Genomic DNA, 20,053 nt, shown 5'->3' on the forward strand with positions numbered 1-20,053 from the left:
AATCAGAAACAACTCCAGTTCTTCCTAAACTTGTGCTTCATTCTTCTGTATACCCGAAAACTTTCTTACTCCTCTTCTACTTGTTTTTATGAAAGATCTCTTACATAAAACTGGAGTCCCTGGGACAATTAGATTGTCAGCAAGAGCACTGTGGAAGAGAATTGCTCTCATCTTTGGAACGGAGTTGGATTGTTGATTTTCCTCTCTGATTCATTGACTCATTAGCTAGCTATCTGGTACAGATTTACTATGACTGGGGATTTTTAGTACTATGATTTTTTTTAATATATTGTAATTTATGTAGTAAAATTGACCATCGACCCATAAAACTTAATTCATACTTAACTGAACCATTTGTGAATAAATTTCTAGCTTAATATATATTGACAACTTATAAACTACTCTCACATAATGATAATCTCATGTAAGTAGCTATGCTAAAGTTACATTTTGTTTATTTTTGTTTTGGGGCCACACCTGGCAGTGTCAGGGGTTACTCCTGGCTTTGTGCTCCGGAATCACTCCTGGCCAGCTTGGGGACCATATGGGATGCTGGGGATTAGTCAGCTGTGTGCAAGGCAAGCACCCTACCACTGTACTGTCACTCCGGCCCCTGCTGTGCTGAAGTTAAATTTCTCTGCTGAACTTTGGGTGATCTTTATAGCTAACATATATGCAAATAACTTACTTGTATTCTTTTAGTTCCTACATAGAAGTATTTGTGCTGTAGGTAACATAAAGCAGTTTTGCATGCTGTTGGGGATGAATGTTTGCATTTTCTCATACACCTGATTTGTTATATCTTTCTCTTCTTACTTATAGCCCAGCTTTTTTCCATGCAGAGCTGTGGATCAAAGAATTGTAAGTTAATGATTTTGGTATCATTTTTCTTTGTTTTTATTTTCATGTTTTTGTTTAGATGAACTAAAAAATTAGTCACTGTGCCTCTATGTAGCCAGTAAAAGTTCTTTATTTAAATCTATGTTTTTTTAAAATTATAGATTATGTCTATCTTTTAATTTGTACCTGTTTAAACTTGTTTTGGGGTCACATTTCATGGTATTCAGGTCTTACTCCTGTTCTGTGCTCAGGAATCACTCCTGGCGAAGCTTGAGGAACTCTTTGGTGCTAGGGATTGAACCTAGGTTGAGTGTGTGCCAGGCTCTATGCTCTCTCTCCAGCCCTCTATTTTAACTTTGAGTTTATATTCATCTTTGTCTGTAAATTGTTGAGTGTTTAAAGTTCTCTTGGCATTGAAACATTTCTGTGTTGAGGTTATTAAATCTAACTGTTGTTTAAACTAAATAGAATTTAATTCAGAATTAGTATAAGAAAAGTAATACCGGGGCTGGAGCAATAGCACAGCGGGTAGGGCGTTTGCCTTGCACGCTGCTGACCCAGGTTCAATTCCCAGCATCCCATATGGTCCCCTGAGCACCGACAGAAGTAATTCCTGAGTGCAGAGCCAAGAGTAACCCCTGTGCATTGCCAGGTGTGACCCAAAAAGCAAAAAAAAAAAAAGTAGAGAAAAGAAATACCTTTATTTTCTAGAATTTGCAAAATCTCCAAAGTTTTAGTCTCCAGTTTTTAAATACTCACTTGGAGTTGTGCAAAACTGTGGTCTTAATGATCCCTCCCTCCTTCCTTCTATCTCACCGAGCAATGTTCGGGGATTACTCCTGGCTCTGCACTCAGGAATTACTCCTGGTGGTGCTTGGGGAACTTTATGGGATGCCGAGGACTGAACCCTAGTTGGCTGTGTGCAAAACAGATGCCCTACCTGCTGTACTGTCGCTCTAGCCCCTTAAGGATTTCTTTAAAGAAAAAATTCAGTATTTTAATTAAAACCTCAGTAATATCTTGTAACATTTTCTCCATTGTGATTTAGTCTCATTTTCTTTGATTTCTAAAATGAAACACCACTATGTTCATAATCTTAGAAGCATACTTACAAAAGAGTACACATTTACAAATCTCCAGTCAGCTGTACACTTTTAGCAACAAATTTCAGTTGCTAAGTATAGTAGAATAATTCCAATAGTATGTTATTTCAGTCTGTCATAAAATGTGTAGCAATAAGTTGGTGTGAAAATTTTGAGGGTTTTATATTTGACTTTCTACATGTGGGTTCATAGTGCATCATTTATTGTACTTAATGCTAAGATGTCAATCTTCCAATTCAATCAGCTTAATCAATGACTGAACAAATAGCAATACCCCTACATTATTAAAATTTTTTAAAAGATGGCAATCTATTTTTGTGTTTATTTCAATTTCTAGAACTAGTGTATATGATTCTCGAGCACGGGAAAGATTGCGCCAGATTGAAGAGCAAAAAGCACTAGCATTACAACTTCAAAATCAGGTAAGACAAATTGGGATAAGCTCACCCAGTTGGGAATAGCTCATCAAAGTTGGAACTGTTTTGAAAGGTAATATTGATTAGTTAACAAAATTGTTGTGTTTGTAAGATTGTGTGATAGTTAAACAATGAATAGTAATATATGTTCTTGGTCTTTCCAACCAGTACCAGTCAGTATGTATGTAAGACATAAGATTTATTTATCCCACTTATTCTGAAGTTCTGCTTTTCAGAGACTGCAAGAACAAGAATGTTCAATACATGACTCAGTAGAACTGCATCTTCGTGTACCTCTTGAAAAGGAGATTCCTGTCACAATCCCTCAAGAAACAGAAAAGAAAGGTTATAGATTAAATGATAGTGAAGATGAATTTCCTGAAATTACAGAGGTAAATTACATTTTATAAATTCCACACTGGCAGTTGTTGGGCTTGAAAAGATGAGCGATATTTTAGACATAAAAGCAATAGAACAACTGATAACTGAAATTGTTTTGCATACTTTTGTCATTTGTAACACATTTCAGCCTTGGTCCTATTTATTTGGCTTTATTTTTAAAGAATTACTGAATATTGAGAAAAGCATTATTGCTGATTTCAGTAAAAAAATTTGTGGTTTTTTTTATGTGCTTTTATTAAAATGCATGCTTATAGAAAGTTAAATAGTAAGCTGTTCTTTTTTTAAGTAATAAAAAATCATTCTAGATGTATATATTTTTCAATTTGGAAAATATATGAGAGTATATACATTTTAAATGATGAGCTCCTTAATTTTGGCCTTAGATATATTTTCATGTAACTTGTGAGTTCATATGTTTGTTAAGAATTTTGCCAGATTCCTTATTATGCATTAAAAATAAAACAAAAACTAGGAAAATGCTTTAAAAAGACACTACCTTTGTTCTTTAGGAAGGACTATTTTATGAAATCATCTGGACCAGAGATTAAAAATTAAATTGGGTATTGCATGGACTTAGAAAATTTGATAATAGAAAGTTATCTTAGACTTGAGAAAAACTATGGAACAAGGGTCTGGAAAAAAGAGAAATGAGAAGATCAGATAGAATGAAACAATGAAGTAGTCCGCAGATAGGACTAGAATCCAAAATTAGGCAATGCAAAGAGTTAACTATTGATAAATAAGCATAAAGATTGTGTGGGTTTTGATGAGAAACATGGTGTGTCTCAAGCAATGAGTGCTTGATTTTTTAACACCTTCTGGTTCTCTAGGAAATGGAGAAGGAAATAAAGAATGTATTTCGAAATGGAAATCAGGATGAAGTTCTGAGTGAAGCATTTCGCTTGACCATTACACGCAAAGATATCCAAACCCTAAACCATCTGAATTGGCTCAATGATGAGGTAATTATTTATGTTACCCATTTTATGTTCAAATAATAAGTGAACATTAAGAGGAATTAAATCAAGGTATTATTTGGCTTATGATTTTTTTGTTTGTTTGTTTTGTGGGAGTTTGTCACATTTGGTGGTGCTCAGGGCTTATTCCCTGCTTTGTGACTCAGATACCATGAGTGTTGGTCAGGGATCAAACAGATTGGCTGCATGCAGGGAAGCTCCTTAACTCCTTATACTGTTTCTCTCGCCCCCAGGTTTACATTCATAAGTTGTGGTGCTTAGAAGATCTGCATCAAAATCAGTTCTAAAAGGTCTCTTTACTCTCCTGAGTAAGTGTAAGGCAGTGTGTAATGAGCATATTAGACAGATCTCTTGGGCAACTTATGTGCATCTTTTAAGTCTGAAAATTGCTGAATTCACCTTTGTATATATTGCAAACTTGGAGACTGAGGGAGTGGACATTTACTTAATTGGTATTCTCGCTCTCTTTAAGACATCTACTTCATAGATGACATTTTCTGAGCATATGTAATAGCTGAGTATAATGCTGCATGGAGGAATAATGTAGCATTCCTACATAGATTCCAGGTCTGCTTCCCTTTCTTTCTCTACTAGCTTTAGGTCACCTAGATTATGATAAGTACATTTACTAAACTAGCATACATACTTTTTAAAAGCAAATACTGAAAAGGTTTTACTATAAATATTTTATGGATGGGGAAAGAAAGTTATGGCACTTAACTTCTGATAGTCTGAATATTTTAAGTAGATTAATCACTATAATCTGATTTGTCCTATTTATAAACCTATAGAAACATTTTATTTCAGAATGTATATATAAAAAATGTTTTCATATTTTTTATCTTTGTTTATAATGCTATATAGGATTTCAGGGCTATGACTTGATACCACTATATACACATATACATATGTGTGTGTTTATACATACATATATATATGTACATACATATGTATCTGTACATATATTATGTATGTTTCACTGTATCAACCACCAAAGTTACAGTGCTGTTCCCATCCCCAAGAAGGGATAGCACTGTCCTTTGCCCAGTCCTTCTGCGGCTCCTCTGCTTTCTCTTCAGTGACAGCATGATTTTCAGTAAGTCTAGGAATTAGTTTTGTTGTCTTTTGCTAGTTAATTTGCTTTAGTTATTTATATTTCATGTGTAAGTGAAACCACAGTCATCGTCTTTCACTTTGTTATTTATTTCACTTAGTATAATCACCTCACGACTATACTAATATTAGTTTAGTATAAAATTAGTTCTTTTTTCCCAGAAGGCACAATTTCATCATTTTTAATGACAGCAGTATACTATTGATTATATACCTTGCACTTTTTTATCAAGTCATCTTTTGATGGACATTTAGTTTGATTCAGTGTTGTGGGTATTGTAATGTTACTATCGACGTAGGAATGTAAATATCTTTCTGAGTTAGTGTTTTCATAGCTTTTGGATAAGTTATCTTGGAATGTTATTGCAAGATCATATGGTATTTTTTTTCTTCTTAAAACATCTTTATACCTTTGATGCCCAAATTTACCACCAATGGTGTACCAGAGTTCCTTTTCCCCTACATTCTTGCTTATACTTTTTTGCCCAGTGCGTTTTGGGAGGGTGTTGAAGCCCTGCCAGTAGTTCTCAGGGACCCAGGGTTACTCTGAGCAATACATTTGGGGCCTTATGATTCGTGTTCAGGGTTGGAAGTGCTCAGGGAGCTGTGTGGTGCCAGAGATTTACTTGATGCCTCACATTGCAACACTATGCTCCAGCCATCACATTTGTTTTGGTAAGGGCTACTATACTCTTTTTTTTTTTTTAATTTATTTATTTATTTTTTGCTTTTTGGGTCACACCCAGCGATGCTCAGGGGTTACTCCTGGCTTTGCACTCAGGAACTACTCCTGGCGGTGCTTGGGGGACCATATGGGATGCCGGGGATCGAACCCGGGTCGGCCGCATGCAAAGCAAACGCCCTACCCGCTGTGCTATCGCTCCGGCCCCAGGGCTACTATTCTCACTGATGTGAAGTGACATACTGTTGTGGTTTGGTTTTGGTTTTTCATTTATCTTTCTTTCTAATTCCTAAGTGATACAGAGCATATTTTTCATATGTCTGTGAGCCATTTGTCTTATTTTGAAGAAATATATTTTTATATCAGAAGGGTATTTCAAAAGCAGAATAGAACTAAGTTACATAGCTTTTTCTAAGTACCTGCCTCCTTTTTAAAGGCCCAGGGGGAGCATCTTTTCCTAATAATTTAGGGTGATTCTGGCTATCAGGATTTTTATATACTCGGGCTACCAACCACTACATACTCAAGTTCCCTATATTCTGTCTTGTATGCATAAGACTTTGGAAAATAACAGTGTTGGTTAACATGTTCAGTATTTGCCTCATATTAAGTAGTATTCAAATGTCTTATGTGTTCTATTCATAAAACCTACTGGTCCTTTGAGGTAGACACTGTAGTTTCATTACTATTCCTTTCATAATGGGATCACACCCAGCAGTGTTCAAGGGACTACTCCCAAATTGCTTGAGTCATTCCTAGTCAAGTAAAGGGGACAATGCTGGCGATGGAACCCAGTTTTTCTGCATGCAAAGAATGTGCTCCAGACCATTGATCACTATAGATGGTACAGTTTTACAGTCCCTCTCTGGCCCTAGGCAGTATAGTTTTATCGTCTCCATTTATAGTTAAACAAATGAAACATAGAAAATAAGAAACTTTCAAGGTTGATTCATGGTTAAGAAGTAACAGAGTTATGATTCATACTCAAACATCGGGTCTTATCTGTTATATCATACTGCCTGAAAATATTGTTTGTTACTTATTTTTGCTTGATTTTGTTTTGGGGCCACACTGTGGTACTCAGGACTTACTCCTGACTCTGCTCACAGGCATCACTCCTGGCAGGGCTTGGGGAACCATATGATATTGGGGATCCGACCTGGGTCATGCATGCAATGCATGCGCTCTACCCACTGGACCATGGCTCCAGCCTGAGAATATAGGATTCTGTTTTAGGATTAGATGTATGGAATTGGAATGTCATATATTATGCCCAACATGTTGACTTTCACCAGGACCAGCTGGACAAGCCTGATTCTCTTTGCCACTAATAAATTTATAGACTAAATTTCAGTAGCTCACCACTTCCTGAATAATGTTTGACCAAGAATAATCAAAAAAGGTAGGATTTGCTACTTTTTTATTTTAGGGGAAATGACCCTTGCTTCATTCAGCCTAGAAAAATGGATCATGAATTGGATCAAGTTACAAACCAAAAACAAAATGAATATCTCAAGTATTGAACAATTTGTAAAGATTCTGTTTTAATTTAATTTTGGTAATACCTGGTGCCCCAAATCCTCTGGGCCTGGATCACTGTGTGCAAGGCAAGCACCTTATCTGCTGTGCTGTTTCTGCAACCCTGAAAAAAATTGTTTCAGAAATAGTAATATGTGGGTTTTTTTCCGCATTTTGTTTCCTACTGCTAGATGGGAAGAGGTCTGTGTTCTCTATAGAGATTGGAGCCCTGTTTGTTGTAAATCATGTAAAATCTTCCAGGGGGCAGCAGTGAGTAGGAAATGAGCTGCATTCTTGCTCCTGCGATGGTCACCTTACAGAGACTACATTCATCAGTACATATTTTCCATTCCCTGGGCCCATCAGAGCCTGAGTTTTTAACAGCAGAGTTAATGGAAATTTCATTTTTTAAAAGAGACTGGGAAGGAAAGATTCCTTGTCTAGTTTATAACAGCTACTTATGACATTTGTAGGGAGCATGTATCCTCTAAGTTCAGAATATTGTTAACCTTGGAAGCAGGTTCAAACTAACAGCTATTTTTTAAAGCCACCATCTAAAAAATACCAGATTTCTAAGTTACTGCCTTCGAGAAGCTAATTTTCTAATGGTGAGTTAGTAGCTAATCTCTTACTTATTTATGCTCATTTAAAATACTTGTTTCTCTAGTTAGAATTCTCAGTATTCTTTTTCAAGTAGCAAGTTCTCTCTTTGCTCCTATTCTTTTTCTTAAATAGTTTCATTAATAATCATTTCTTTTATCTCAAATGTCAGTTTAATAGATGAATTAATATTTTCAAAAAATTTTTTGAGAATTTCTTCAAAGTAGGTCCCTGATTCTTACCATTTTATAGACAAGGAATATAAAATTATGAAAGTTAAATGTCTAAGATTTAGTTTATAAAGAATACTAAATACAGAAAATCATAATATTTAGCATGTACATTAAAGCCATCGGCTATCCTTTGTCTGGCCTCTTTCTGAATTTGAATTTACTTTTATGTCCTTATAGTTTCGCTTCTTCAAGGGCTTCATAAGGGAAGGTAATTTTTTGTGACATAAGATAAATTTAAAATATGTGGGTAATACTTAGGCATTCAAGCAAATAGGTTTGACGTCTATCATAATAGGATAAATGGATCAGGTTTACCCTTTAACTTATTTAGAAAACTAAACAAAATGTGAAGTAACTTTTTTTTTTTAATTTTAGGCACCTTGATCTGCAACAAATTAGTGATAGGGCTTCATACACACAGTATTTCACATTACATCCTCCACCAGAGGATGTAATACACAGTATTTCACATTACATCCTCCACCCACCTCCCAGCCTAGACTCAGTGACTCATTGCTAGAGCTTTCACCTTGACTAAAATGTGCAAGGCTGGCACTCTACTCATGCCATGTTTGATCCCTGGCACACACCTCCTACCACCACTGTCATTGGGTGGAGAACAGGGGGAGTGCCAGCCTCGTATCCAACTGCAGGGTGCAGTCCCTATTTGGGAAAAAAAAATCTGCTTAAAGACCTTGAGATTGAACTAAAACTTGACTGTATAAAAGAGTAAACCCAATAATATTTAGAGGAATACTGCAAATTTTAATAATAACAGTTGCTGAAAACTAGTGTTAAAGAGGAGAATAAAGCAATCAGTGAGAAAAAGGTGATGAGACCATTCTGTCAGAATTGCTGATAGTACAGTTGATAGGGTACCTGCCCCTGGCTCACCCCGTTTGACCCCAGCATTCCGTATGGTTCCCAGTCCCCACCAGAAGTGATCCCTGAGCATAGAGCCAGGAGTAAGTCATGAGTACTGCTGGATGCAACCCCAAAACAAAGAATACATGGAAACAAAATCACATTATAGTTACATTTTAACTACCAAAAGGGTCGGGGAAGTTGTCAACCTAGATTCTGTATCTAGCAAATACATCTTTTTTTAAAATGGAGGGGGGCCTGCATACTTGTTTAAACAAACAAAAGCTGACAGAATTAATAATAAGCAGATCTATACTATAACAAAAGGAATATCATAAATGCTAACAGAATTTATTACCAGCAGATTTGTACTATGAAAAAGGGAGGTATCTTGCTGAGTAAAACGAGTCAAAGGGAAAGAGATAGGCACAGAATGATCTCACTGATTTGCAGGATGAAAAGGGGGAGGTATTGGCTCTCTCCACTTTTCTCTCTTATCCCTTCCTCCTTCCCTCAAAAAGCCTCTAAATAAAATCTGTTTACTTCAAAAAAGGGGAGGTATCATGCGGCCCAGAATGATCTCATTCATATGCGGATGTAAAGAAACATAGTAGTAGGGGAATGACTAACACCCCATGACACCATGACACCCCATGTAAAGCAGAAGAACTGGACCTCAGTGGGAAACTTGCCACTGGAGGTGGGATGGAGGCTGAATAGGTCAGGGAAGGGACCACTATGACAGTGATAGAGGAAAATGGTCAGTCTCGAGGACAAGATGCTGAAAGGTGGTAAAGTGATCTGCATGATACCCTCTCAGTAACAATACTGGTGAAGAGATTGGTGTTAGAACATTTGCATACCTGAAACTCAATTATGAATAACTTCATAAATCATGATGATTAAATTTTAAAAATTTTAAATAGAAAAATGTCAGTCTGCATAAATATGTAGCAGTAGATGAGTAGCACTGTTGTCCCGTTGTTCATCGATTTGCTCGAGCGGGCACCAGTAACATCTCCATTGTGAGTCTTGTTACTGTTTTTGGCATATCGAATACGCCACAGGTAGCTTGCCAGCCTCTGCCGTGCGGAGTAGAATGAGTAGCAGGTATTAATTTCGCTGAAAGTTAACAGTGTGTGCAAAGTAGAATAAAGCTATTAGTGTGGATTTTATAATGTAAAATTGAAATACATATGTATGTGTATATATATATATATATATATATATATATATATATATATATATAGGCTACAGTTCCTAACAAGTACATGAAGAGGTGTGATGCTATGTAGATGGCCTGTAATAAGTTAAGAACATCACAATCAATCACAATCACAATATCCGGTTTATCACCGATTTCTCCGGGCTCAGTAACATCTCATTTTGTCCTTTCCCTGAGATCTTAGAAGTCTGTTTCGACTTGGCCCTCCTACTGATATTGCCCTGGGGGCTCTTCAGGGTCAGGGGAATGAGATCCAGCTTGTTACTGGATTTTGCATATGAATACACCATGGGGAGCTTGCAGGGCTGTCCCATGGGGGCAGGAAACTCTCAGAAGATTGCCAGTTTCTCCTAGAGGGTGAGGTAGGCTACAAGATATCTCGAGACCGCACGCTTCTGAGAGCTTGCTTTAGTCTCTGGATGTTGACCGTTGATGGGGTTACACACACCTGGGTTCCTCTGCCTGTACCTTCATGCATGAGGCATGTCCGAACGTGTGGAGAGGGGCCTTGAGCATGGCTGCAGCTAGGTTCCAGTGGTCTTTGGTCACTGGGAGCTCTCCTTGGGGTGGGGAGGGAAGCTGGAGCCCATCCCCTCCGAGGGGCCTCGGGGAAGACAGCCAGGCATGCAGGCAAGAGACTCTCTGTTTTTGATACACATATGAAAATATTATTAATTCTAGAGGCATCAGTAAAACAAAAAATAGGTAAAGTGAATAAGTAAAAAAGCCAGAAGTAGATAAAGTGTAGCACTGTCATCCCGTTGTTCAGCGATTTGCTCAAGCAGGCACCAGTAATGTCTCCATTGTAAGACTTGTTACTGTTTTTGGCATACTACCCAATACACCACACGTAGCTTGCCAGGCTCTGCCATGTGGGCGGGATACTCTCGGTAGCTTGCCTGGCTCTCCGAAAAGGACGAGGAATTGAACCCGGGTCGGCCGCATGCAAGGCAAACGCCCTACCAGCTATGCTATCACTTCAGTCCAGATATAAAGTGGAATTTTAAAAATAGTTCAAAGGAAGGCAGGAGAAAGAAGAAAAGAACGTTTTATAAAACTGGTGGGATAGATTTAAAAAAGGGCAAGATACTAGATTTTAGCCCAGCTATATCATTAATTATGTTTGTTAGATGTGAATGATGTAAGTTCACACTGTGACCCAATAGAAATATGTGAACCACATATGTGATACAAAATTTTCTAGTAGTTATCTCTAGAAAGTAAAAATTGGGGATGGAGCGATAGTATAGCAGGTAGGGCATTTGTTTGCCTTGCATGCATTTGATCCGGGTTTAATCCCTACCATCCTATATGGTCCCTCAGCACAGCCAGGAGTCATTCCTGAATGCAGAGACAGGAATAGTAACCCTTGAGCGTTGCCGAATATGGTCCTAAAATAAAACAAAAAATAAAAATTCACTATCCACTGTCCTCCCATTGTTCCTCGATTTGCTTGAGCGGGCACCAGTAATGTCTCCATTGTGAGACTTGTTGTTACTGTTTTTGGCATATCAAATACGCCATGGGGTAGCTTGACAGGCTCTCTGAGAGAAACGGAGGAATCAAACATGGTCGGCCATGTGCAAGGCAAATCCCCTACCCGCTGTGCTAAATAATTTTTGATAAATTTTAATTAATTGAATAATGTTTTTGATCCGTTATTTTGGCATGCAACATATTAAAGTATTATTTATGAGGTGTTTCACCTTTTAAATGTGGAAATGTTTTACATTTAGAGCACAATTCATAGCACAATTTGGGTTAGTTATCTAGTGCTTAATAGTCACATTCAGCTAGGAGTTCCCATATCGAGCAATGTAGATTTAACATCTAATTTAAGTATATTGTCAGATTGGGTAGAGAAGTCTATAAGAAAGTTTGATGTTTTGGGACGGGGACTGCCTTAGAGGGTTGGGGGTCACTCCCAGCAATACTCAATCAACCAGGCTAGGGTTCAAGTGATACAGTCTGAGGATGTGGTGCTGCTCTGCCCTTCACTACCAGGGACTTTCAGGGCAACACTGCTGGTGCTTCTAGGATGCCACCCTGGATGCGCAGGAGGCCAGGTTGTATGGGGAATCAAACCTGGGTCAAGCACATTCAAGACAGGCATCCTAACTCCTGTACTATCTCCCTGGTCCCAAGAAACTTTAAATTTTTGTTTGTTTTTGAGCCATACCCAGCTGTACTCAGGGGTTATTCCTGGCTCTGCACTCAGGAATCACTCCTGACAGTGCTTGAGGGACAATATGAGATGCCAGGGATCAAACCTGGATCAGCCATGTGCAAGGCAAGCATGCTATCCACTGTATTATCTCCCCAGCCTTGAAATCTTAATTTTTTAAATTTTATTACTAGGGTAATGTGATTTATAATAGTAATAATGCTTATGCTTTAGGCATCCAGAGTTACTGTAACACCACCATTGAAATCGAAAAGGCCGAGTCCAGTCCTTAGGTCTGTTCTAGTCTACCACATCCCTCCCCTTCCTCCACTGTGTTAACTTCAGCACCTCAGCTCTGTTGTTAGACAACAAAGGAAACCTTTTTTAAATATAAAGACAGGTTAAAAGTAAAAGGATGGAAAAAATACATACCTGAAAACACCAATAGAAAGGTGAAATAGTTTCTGTTTATTTTTTGTTTGTTTATTTTATGGGCACCCTGTGGTGCTCAGAGCTTACACCTGGCTCTACATTCATTGATTACTCCTGGCATTGCTCAGGGATCATATGGGATATTGGGAATTGAACCCAGGTTGACTGCTGCAAGGCAAGCACTCTACCCAGCTGTGCTATCACTCTGGCCTCTGGAATAATTTTTAATATCCAGTTAGCCAAATAAATTTTAGAAAAAGGAATATTTAGAAAAAGAATTATATTGATAAATGTGTGAGTTCACTAAGAATTCTGATGATCTACCCTAAATAATTTGTACGCCCTCAAAAACAGAAGCAAAAATGAGGGGGAAGAAATAGTACAGGGATTAAGGCACTTGCTTGTATGTAGTTGACCCCAGTTTGATCTCCAGTAACAAAAATCACTAAGAATGCAGAGGACTGAAACAGGTAGACAAATCCCATGTTCCCAGAAGTCTGTAAGCAGAAAACAGTTTCTTTGCTTTGCAGTACATGCATGTGGAGAAGTAGGGCTGAAGCAGCATTTCTGATTTTCCTCTAGGGTCTTAACATACCTTTACTACTAATTTAAATGGATGTATTGAGAAAAAAATAAAAGCAAGTAGACATTTTGGGGATCTGGTTCCACTTTGCAAATCTATGTTATTTATTGCCAGTTGTTTTCAAAATGAAAAGTATTGATCTATTGAAATACCACATTTCTAACTTCACTGATTGGGAAAGATCATATGCAAAAGTCTTAGAACAAATATGGGGAGTAAAGAGTATGCTCCTAGGAGAAATGAAGGTAGAACCTACACAGTAGATTGTAACTCACTGATGACACAGTTAGCCAGACAGTTTTATCACCTATTTTGTATGTCTAGTATTGCAGAAATGTCTTTCAAGCTATTCTGCATTAAAATAGGTTAGTAATTTGAGACAACAAATTACTGTCTGTCTGTGTTGAGTAATCAAGTATTAGAGTCAGGTTAAAATCAGAAGTAGAAATCCTTAAACCATCCAGGAATTTAAAAGTTTAGGTATTTTTGGAACTTGTTAAGCAAAGGGGCTGCAGCGATAGCACAACGGTTGGACTTTTGCCTTTCACGCGGCCAACCCGAGTTTGATTCCTCCGTCCCTCTCGGAGAGCCCGGCAAGCTACTGAGAGTATCCTGCCCACACGGCAAAGCCTGGCAAGCTACCCGTGACGTATTGGATTTGCCAAAAACAGTAACAAAAAGTCTCTCAATGAGAGACGTTACTGGTGCCCACTCGAACAAATCGATGAGCAACGGGATGACAGTGATGACAGTGACAGTAATTTGAGAAAGTATTTTTACATAACTGATCCTGTAGAAGAAAAAAACTTTGTAAGGGATCAAAAAAAATTTTTTTTTAATTTTTTATTCTTTTTGGTTTGGGCAGGGGGGCCACAGCAGCTGTGGTCAGGGCTTACTCTTGGCTCTGCACTCACAGATCACTCCTGATGGACTTGTGAAACCATACGGAGTGCTGGGGATTGAATCCAGGTCAGCAAGGCAGGTTCCCTACCCACTACAGCTCTGCTCCCTAATCACCAAATTTTTAGTTACAGAATCAGGGACAGTACATTACTGAGATAAAGAGCACATTACTCTTTATCTAACATTTTAATGCTCACAACATAAATCTTCAGCGGAAATGGGAAATTGGTAATGCTCAGAATTTTAAAAAATTGTTTAGAGGGAAGAGTTAAATCCAAGTAATGCCTAGTAAAGAGAGAAAATAATCTGTAAACAGTTAAGTCCAATTAGACAAGCTGAACACAGGGGAGAAGTTTTCCATGGGTGCTAAAGACTGATCACATAAAAGGGGGGAAATAGACAAATTAGATAAATTAATGATTTATCTGCACTAATCACTGAACTTTCACAGTAGAATAAAAACATGGATTTTTAAAAAATATTTTTAATAATTTACCTCTTTAAAATATTTAATAGAACTAGTCCTGGTAAATAAGAGATTTGAGTCATTACAGTTGTCATGACACCATAAAATTGTCTGGTTTTTGCTAAATTTTTATCAGTAATGATTTGTTAATTATATTAACAAATGATAAAAATCTTTTTTTTTTCACAGTAAAAAATGAGCTTACTTCTTCTATTATTAGGTTAAATCATTTGCATGAATGGCCTTCTGACTTACAGTATTCAAGTTCTACCATTTGGCTACTCTTTGGGGCTTATTACTGACAAGAATAGATTTAATTTAAAAATCAGGATGGGAAAGGCTAGAAAATTTAGAGATAAAATAGGAAAATTTAGAAATAAAATATGAAAAATGACATTTTCTCGTTGAAAGTTGACTTGGTTTCTCCTCAGGAATGCCCTCATCTTTAGTGCTCTAGAAAGAAAAAAAAAAGTGTTTTTCTTGGTAACCAAGTAGAAGGCATGTAATTAGGAATTAAAATTAGGAAAGACTTGGGGGCTGGAGCGATAGCACAGCGGGTAGGGCGTTTGCCTTGCACGCGGCCGACCCGGGTTCGAATCCCAGCATCCCATATGGTCCCCTGAGCACGGCCAGGGGTGATTCCTGAGTGCAGAGCCAGGAGTAACCCCTGTGCATCGCCAGGTGTGACCCAAAAAGCAAAAAAAAAAAAAAAAAAAAAATAGGAAAGACTTCAAGTTAAGACTTCACACTAGTAGGGGAATATTTTGCTTCCAAATGCATCAGAAAACAGTAGTTTGTTTTACTAGCAAGACAAAAGATACAGATGGCAACAAGTCATTGATATCATTGTGGTAACATGCAGGAAAAATAGAAGTCCTTAGTTTGAAGCATTATAGATTTTTCTTTTTAAGAGAAACTTCTTTTTTTTTATTTTTAGCTTCAGCTGGCAGCTCTTGAAATAAAATCACAAAGGAACAAGATACTGTAAACAACCACTCTAACCCCAAATAGGATTGCATAGACAAGTAGGCGCTCATGGCATGGCAAAGGCTGTAATAGCAGGAAGGATAGGCCCCAAGAGCTACAAAAAGCCAACAGAGGCAAGTAAAGCCCCCAGAGAGTTACAAGTAGGAGAGTACGAGGCCACAAGTGCTGGTGTCTTGGCAAGATAAAAGGTAGGGATAGGGCTATCTACTACGTTTAGCTCCTTGTTTCAAGGTGAATCAGTTAGTGCTATATAGAGCACATGTCCTAAAAGTGGACAACTTGGATTCTGTCCCCAGCACTGGAAAGCAAAACAAAGTAAGAGAATTAAAGATCCTCTGGAAGTAAGGCTTATATGCAGGAAGGCTGTCACCGCTGGGGGAGAGGGGGACCCTGTCCTTCACAAAATACAGACAGATGCACTCACCACCACTGCTTCTCTTTCATCTTAGGCATTGTGATGATCCCGTCTCTCATTTCTTCATATTAAGCCCTCTATAAGATAACATTAGGGTTCTTTTTGTTCTTTCTTGTTTTCTTGGTATAATTATGTCTTGGCTGAGTTGTAACAATTTTCCTCTTTGGGCAGAATTCTTAAAAAAAAAAAAGTCAGAGAAACTTTAACTTCTAATTCAGGTTTCACATGTTTAGCTTTGGGCCATGGAAATGTGCGGGGAACATTGGGACCACCAAAATTCTTCCTCCTGGGACATGGAGAATGAAAAAGAATCTATATCCAGTTAATAAGCTGACTTTGGAGAAGGCCATTTCCCTCTCAAGAGGAGAAACATTGTTTGGAGACAGAACTAAAACAACTGAAAAGAGATTCTCATAGGACACTAATTGCTTATTAGATTTTTCTCCTCTTCAACTAGGATGGTCTTGTTTTATTCTTATAAAATCACGATCACAATCACGATCATGAAATCCTGTTGATCGTCGAGTGGCTTGAGCAGTCTGAGTAACCTATACAGTCGTCCTATCCCTGAGATTTTAGAAACCTCTAAAGGCTTCAGTGTCAGGGGAATAAGATTCAGCTGGTTACTGGCTTTGGCATATAGATACACCATGGGAAGCTTGCAAGGCTGTCCCATGTGGGCAGGAAGCTCTCAGTAGCTTGCAAGAGTTTCTTGACCAGAGGGAAAAATAGGTTATAAGATATCTTCTGGGAGCTTGCTTTTAAGTCTCTGGATGTTGGCCGTTGATGGGATTACACACACCTGGGTTCCTCTGCCAGTACCTTCATGCGTGAGGCCTGTCCGAACGTGTGGAGAGGGGCCTCGAGCATGGCTGCAGCTAGGTTCCGGTGGTCTTCAGCCGCCAGGAGCTCTGCTCGGGCCAGGGAGGGAAGCTAGAGCCCATTCCCTCCGAGGGCCCCGGGGAAGACAGCCAGGCATACAGGCAAGAGACTCTATTCTTATAAAATAAGACAATAAAAGCCAAGTAAGACTGTAAATCCAGCTAACATTCACTTGTTTTCTGGAAACCCTTTTTATTTAGTTAATTACCTTGTTGGTCTTGGGGCTAAATCCAACGCTGATAAGAGGTCACTTTTGGTGGTGATTGGAGGGTGATGCTTGCCAGGATTGAACCCAGAGCCCTTCCACATGCAAAAGCATGTGCTCAGCCTGTTGAGCTATCTCTCTGGCTCTGGAAATCTCTGAAAATAGGATACCTGCATGTACCATGATATTTATGGCATCCTCTTTTATTTATTGATACCTCTCTGATAATGGGTGCTGGGGGTGGTATCTCTCCATGGTTTTCATATGCTTGGCTATCCTTACCTCCTATCTCACTTGTAGTTCTTATTGCCTGTTAAAATATATAATTTGTATGCCTTATGGAAGATTTGGCTTACCATGATGGTCAGTAATCTTCCTGCCACTTAACCTCCTAGAATGAGGGTACAACTTCATAACATTGCCAGTATTTTTGGATGGGTAAAATGCCAGTAAAATCAGTCCCATCATTATTTTCTCTCTTACTTATAAACAGATTATAAATCAAGAAATCTGCAGAGCAAAATTCCCTGCACTCCTGACTGCCTACATAAGCCTTCTTTAGCAAAGTATTTTTCAACTGGGACCATATAGTCCCCTAAAGGTCCCCAGGATATTTCAAAGAGGCCACAGGTGAAAAGCATGTAAATAAGGTACCGTGGCATAAGACTAGGGAGACAACATAGTCTTCTGTGATGGGGCTGGAACGGGGGAAGGCAGCACAGGAAGGAAACAAATTCAGAAGTTAAGGGAAAAAGGCGGAAAGACACTGCTTTTTCCTTCGTGTGGAATTTGAATGAATACTTAGATTTGAGAAATCTGTTGCCTTAATTGTGTCTTGAGTCATCATGATTAGTAACTGAATTCCAGTAAATTTGGAGTATCATGTAGAACTGTCTACAACATAAGATCTTCAGATCTGCGCGGCCTGTTGCTCAGTTTTTGAATGCAGGTAAAATAGCATTTTTCTTCAGTCCTACCCTCCTCACCCCACAACCACACTCCCAGAGCTCTTTCTCTTGACTCTGGTTCCCCTGCAGCTGCCTAGGCATCCTCATCTGTAGACCCTTTCTCTAGTCTAGACCAGGCTCCAGTGTATCCCTGGCAGTGTTCCCTACTGACTACCCTGTATGTAGTTGACTACTGTTAGGCAGTAGCTCACTGCTCTGGCATCCTACTGTGTAAATATTTGTCAAAGGATGGGGGTATTTTCCCATTCCCCAAAAAGCATTCTGAAAAATGTCCCTGTTTTCTTAGTCATATTTCCAAGCTGTGAATCAGTTAGCCCATTCATTCCTTGCAATTAACAGACACTGGCCTGGTCTCAGCTAGCGGCATAAAGTAAGTGTATAGTAGCTTCTAGCCCAAAAATTTTCTAGCTTTAGTACCAAGGATTCCTGGATCTAAAGAAACCATAGATGACTTAGTCACCGTTAGAGAACACATAGTCTCATTAATAGGAAAAGATCGAATATATCTCATACACACATTTAAATTTCTTTTATTCATGCTTAAGAAAGACAAACATATAGGGGGAAACTTTATTCTCAATGTTTCTGATTTTCAGACCTCATGCTTGTGGGCTTTCATTAAAAAAAAAATCCGTGTCCAGAGCCCGGGGATAGTACAGCAGGTACTGTGTTTGCCTTGCATGCGGCCGACCCGAGTGCAGTCCCTGGCATCCCATATGATACGCTGAGCACTGCTGGGTGTGGCCAAAAATAATTCATATCTATCTCGATAAAGGTGACATTTGCAGATCTGATGTTGTCTAGAGATGTTTTTTTTCTGGTATAGTGTTTATTCTGAGATTCAGTTCTACTTCGGATTAAAATAATTCACCTCTGCATAATGGCTGAAAAAAGGTAGTCTTTAGCCATGGAGCAGTTTCCTAGTTTAGTGCAAAACCAGGTGGCCCAAATACAAGGTTTGAAATTAATCTTAGTTTTATTAACTATCAGCTTTTTTTTCTTCCTTCTGGTTTGTGAGGCCTACCTGGCAGTGCTCCAGCATCATTCCTGGTGGTACATAGGAGACCATATATGGTGTGTGAATCGAAGCACAGAGGCATATAAAGCAAGTGCTTTAAATGCTGTGCAACTTGGGCTGAATGAGGGCTAGAGACTGAGCACAGCGGCCACTCAACACCTTTGTTGCAAACCACAACAGCTAATTAGAGAGAGAAAGCAGAAGGGAATGCCTTGCCACAGTGGCAGGGTGGGGTGGGGGGGAGATGGGATTGGGGAGGGTGGGAGGGACACTGGGTTTACGGGTGGTGGAGAATGGGCACTGGTGAAGGGATGGGTTCCCAAACTTTGTATGAGGGAAGTGTGAGCACAGAAGTGTATAAATCTGTAACTGTACCCTCACGGTGATTCTCTAATTAAAAATAAATAAATTAATAAAAAAAAAAAATTAAAAAAAAAAAATAAATAAATAAATGCTGTGCAACTTGGCCCTTTAGTCAGAATTTTATGTAAGGCCTTGAAGCTGTTGGGCATTGGAGTCTTAAATTGATTAGGAAACACATAGTATGCAATGCAGCAGTTGCTTTCCTTTTACACAACTATTTTGAAAGCCATTCTAATATGTGTGATTTCTTCCTACAGATCATCAATTTCTATATGAATATGCTGATGGAGCGAAGTAAAGAGAAGGGATTACCAAGTGTGCATGCATTTAATACCTTTTTTTTTACTAAGTTAAAAACAGCTGGTTATCAAGCAGTTAAACGTTGGACAAAGAAAGTAGACGTATTTTCTGTTGATATTCTTTTGGTTCCTATTCACTTGGGAGTGCACTGGTGTCTTGCTGTGAGTACCTCTTTACTTTTTGATAAAACTGAAGTCATTATAGTTAGAAAGTACACAGAGTAGTGAGTAGTAGTTCTTCTTTACTGGATTACTGAGAGAAAGAGCAGTATTTAGTTAGCTAAAATTTGGATAATCAATGAACCCTCTGTGAAGAGTGGGAGTTGCTTTGAAGAAAGATGTGGAATTTCCTTTTCTAGAAATATTTGAAAGGGATTTTATAAATCTAAGCCTAC

General features: G+C 38.5%; 1 protein-coding gene across 1 annotated transcript in view; it reads left to right on the top strand.

The window, feature by feature from the left end:
- Positions 1 to 20,053, top strand: part of SENP1 (SUMO specific peptidase 1) — a 68,715-nt gene that overhangs the window by 38,106 nt on the left and 10,556 nt on the right. Inside the window, exons 11-15 of the mRNA XM_055144139.1 lie at positions 823 to 861; positions 2,281 to 2,365; positions 2,596 to 2,751; positions 3,592 to 3,723; positions 19,617 to 19,820. Of these exons, the coding sequence (XP_055000114.1) occupies positions 823 to 861; positions 2,281 to 2,365; positions 2,596 to 2,751; positions 3,592 to 3,723; positions 19,617 to 19,820 (616 nt within the window). The remainder of the gene's footprint in view (positions 1 to 822; positions 862 to 2,280; positions 2,366 to 2,595; positions 2,752 to 3,591; positions 3,724 to 19,616; positions 19,821 to 20,053) is intronic.

This window comes from Sorex araneus, chromosome 6 (assembly GCF_027595985.1).
Source record: "Sorex araneus isolate mSorAra2 chromosome 6, mSorAra2.pri, whole genome shotgun sequence".
NCBI classification, from domain to species: Eukaryota; Metazoa; Chordata; class Mammalia; order Eulipotyphla; family Soricidae; genus Sorex; species Sorex araneus.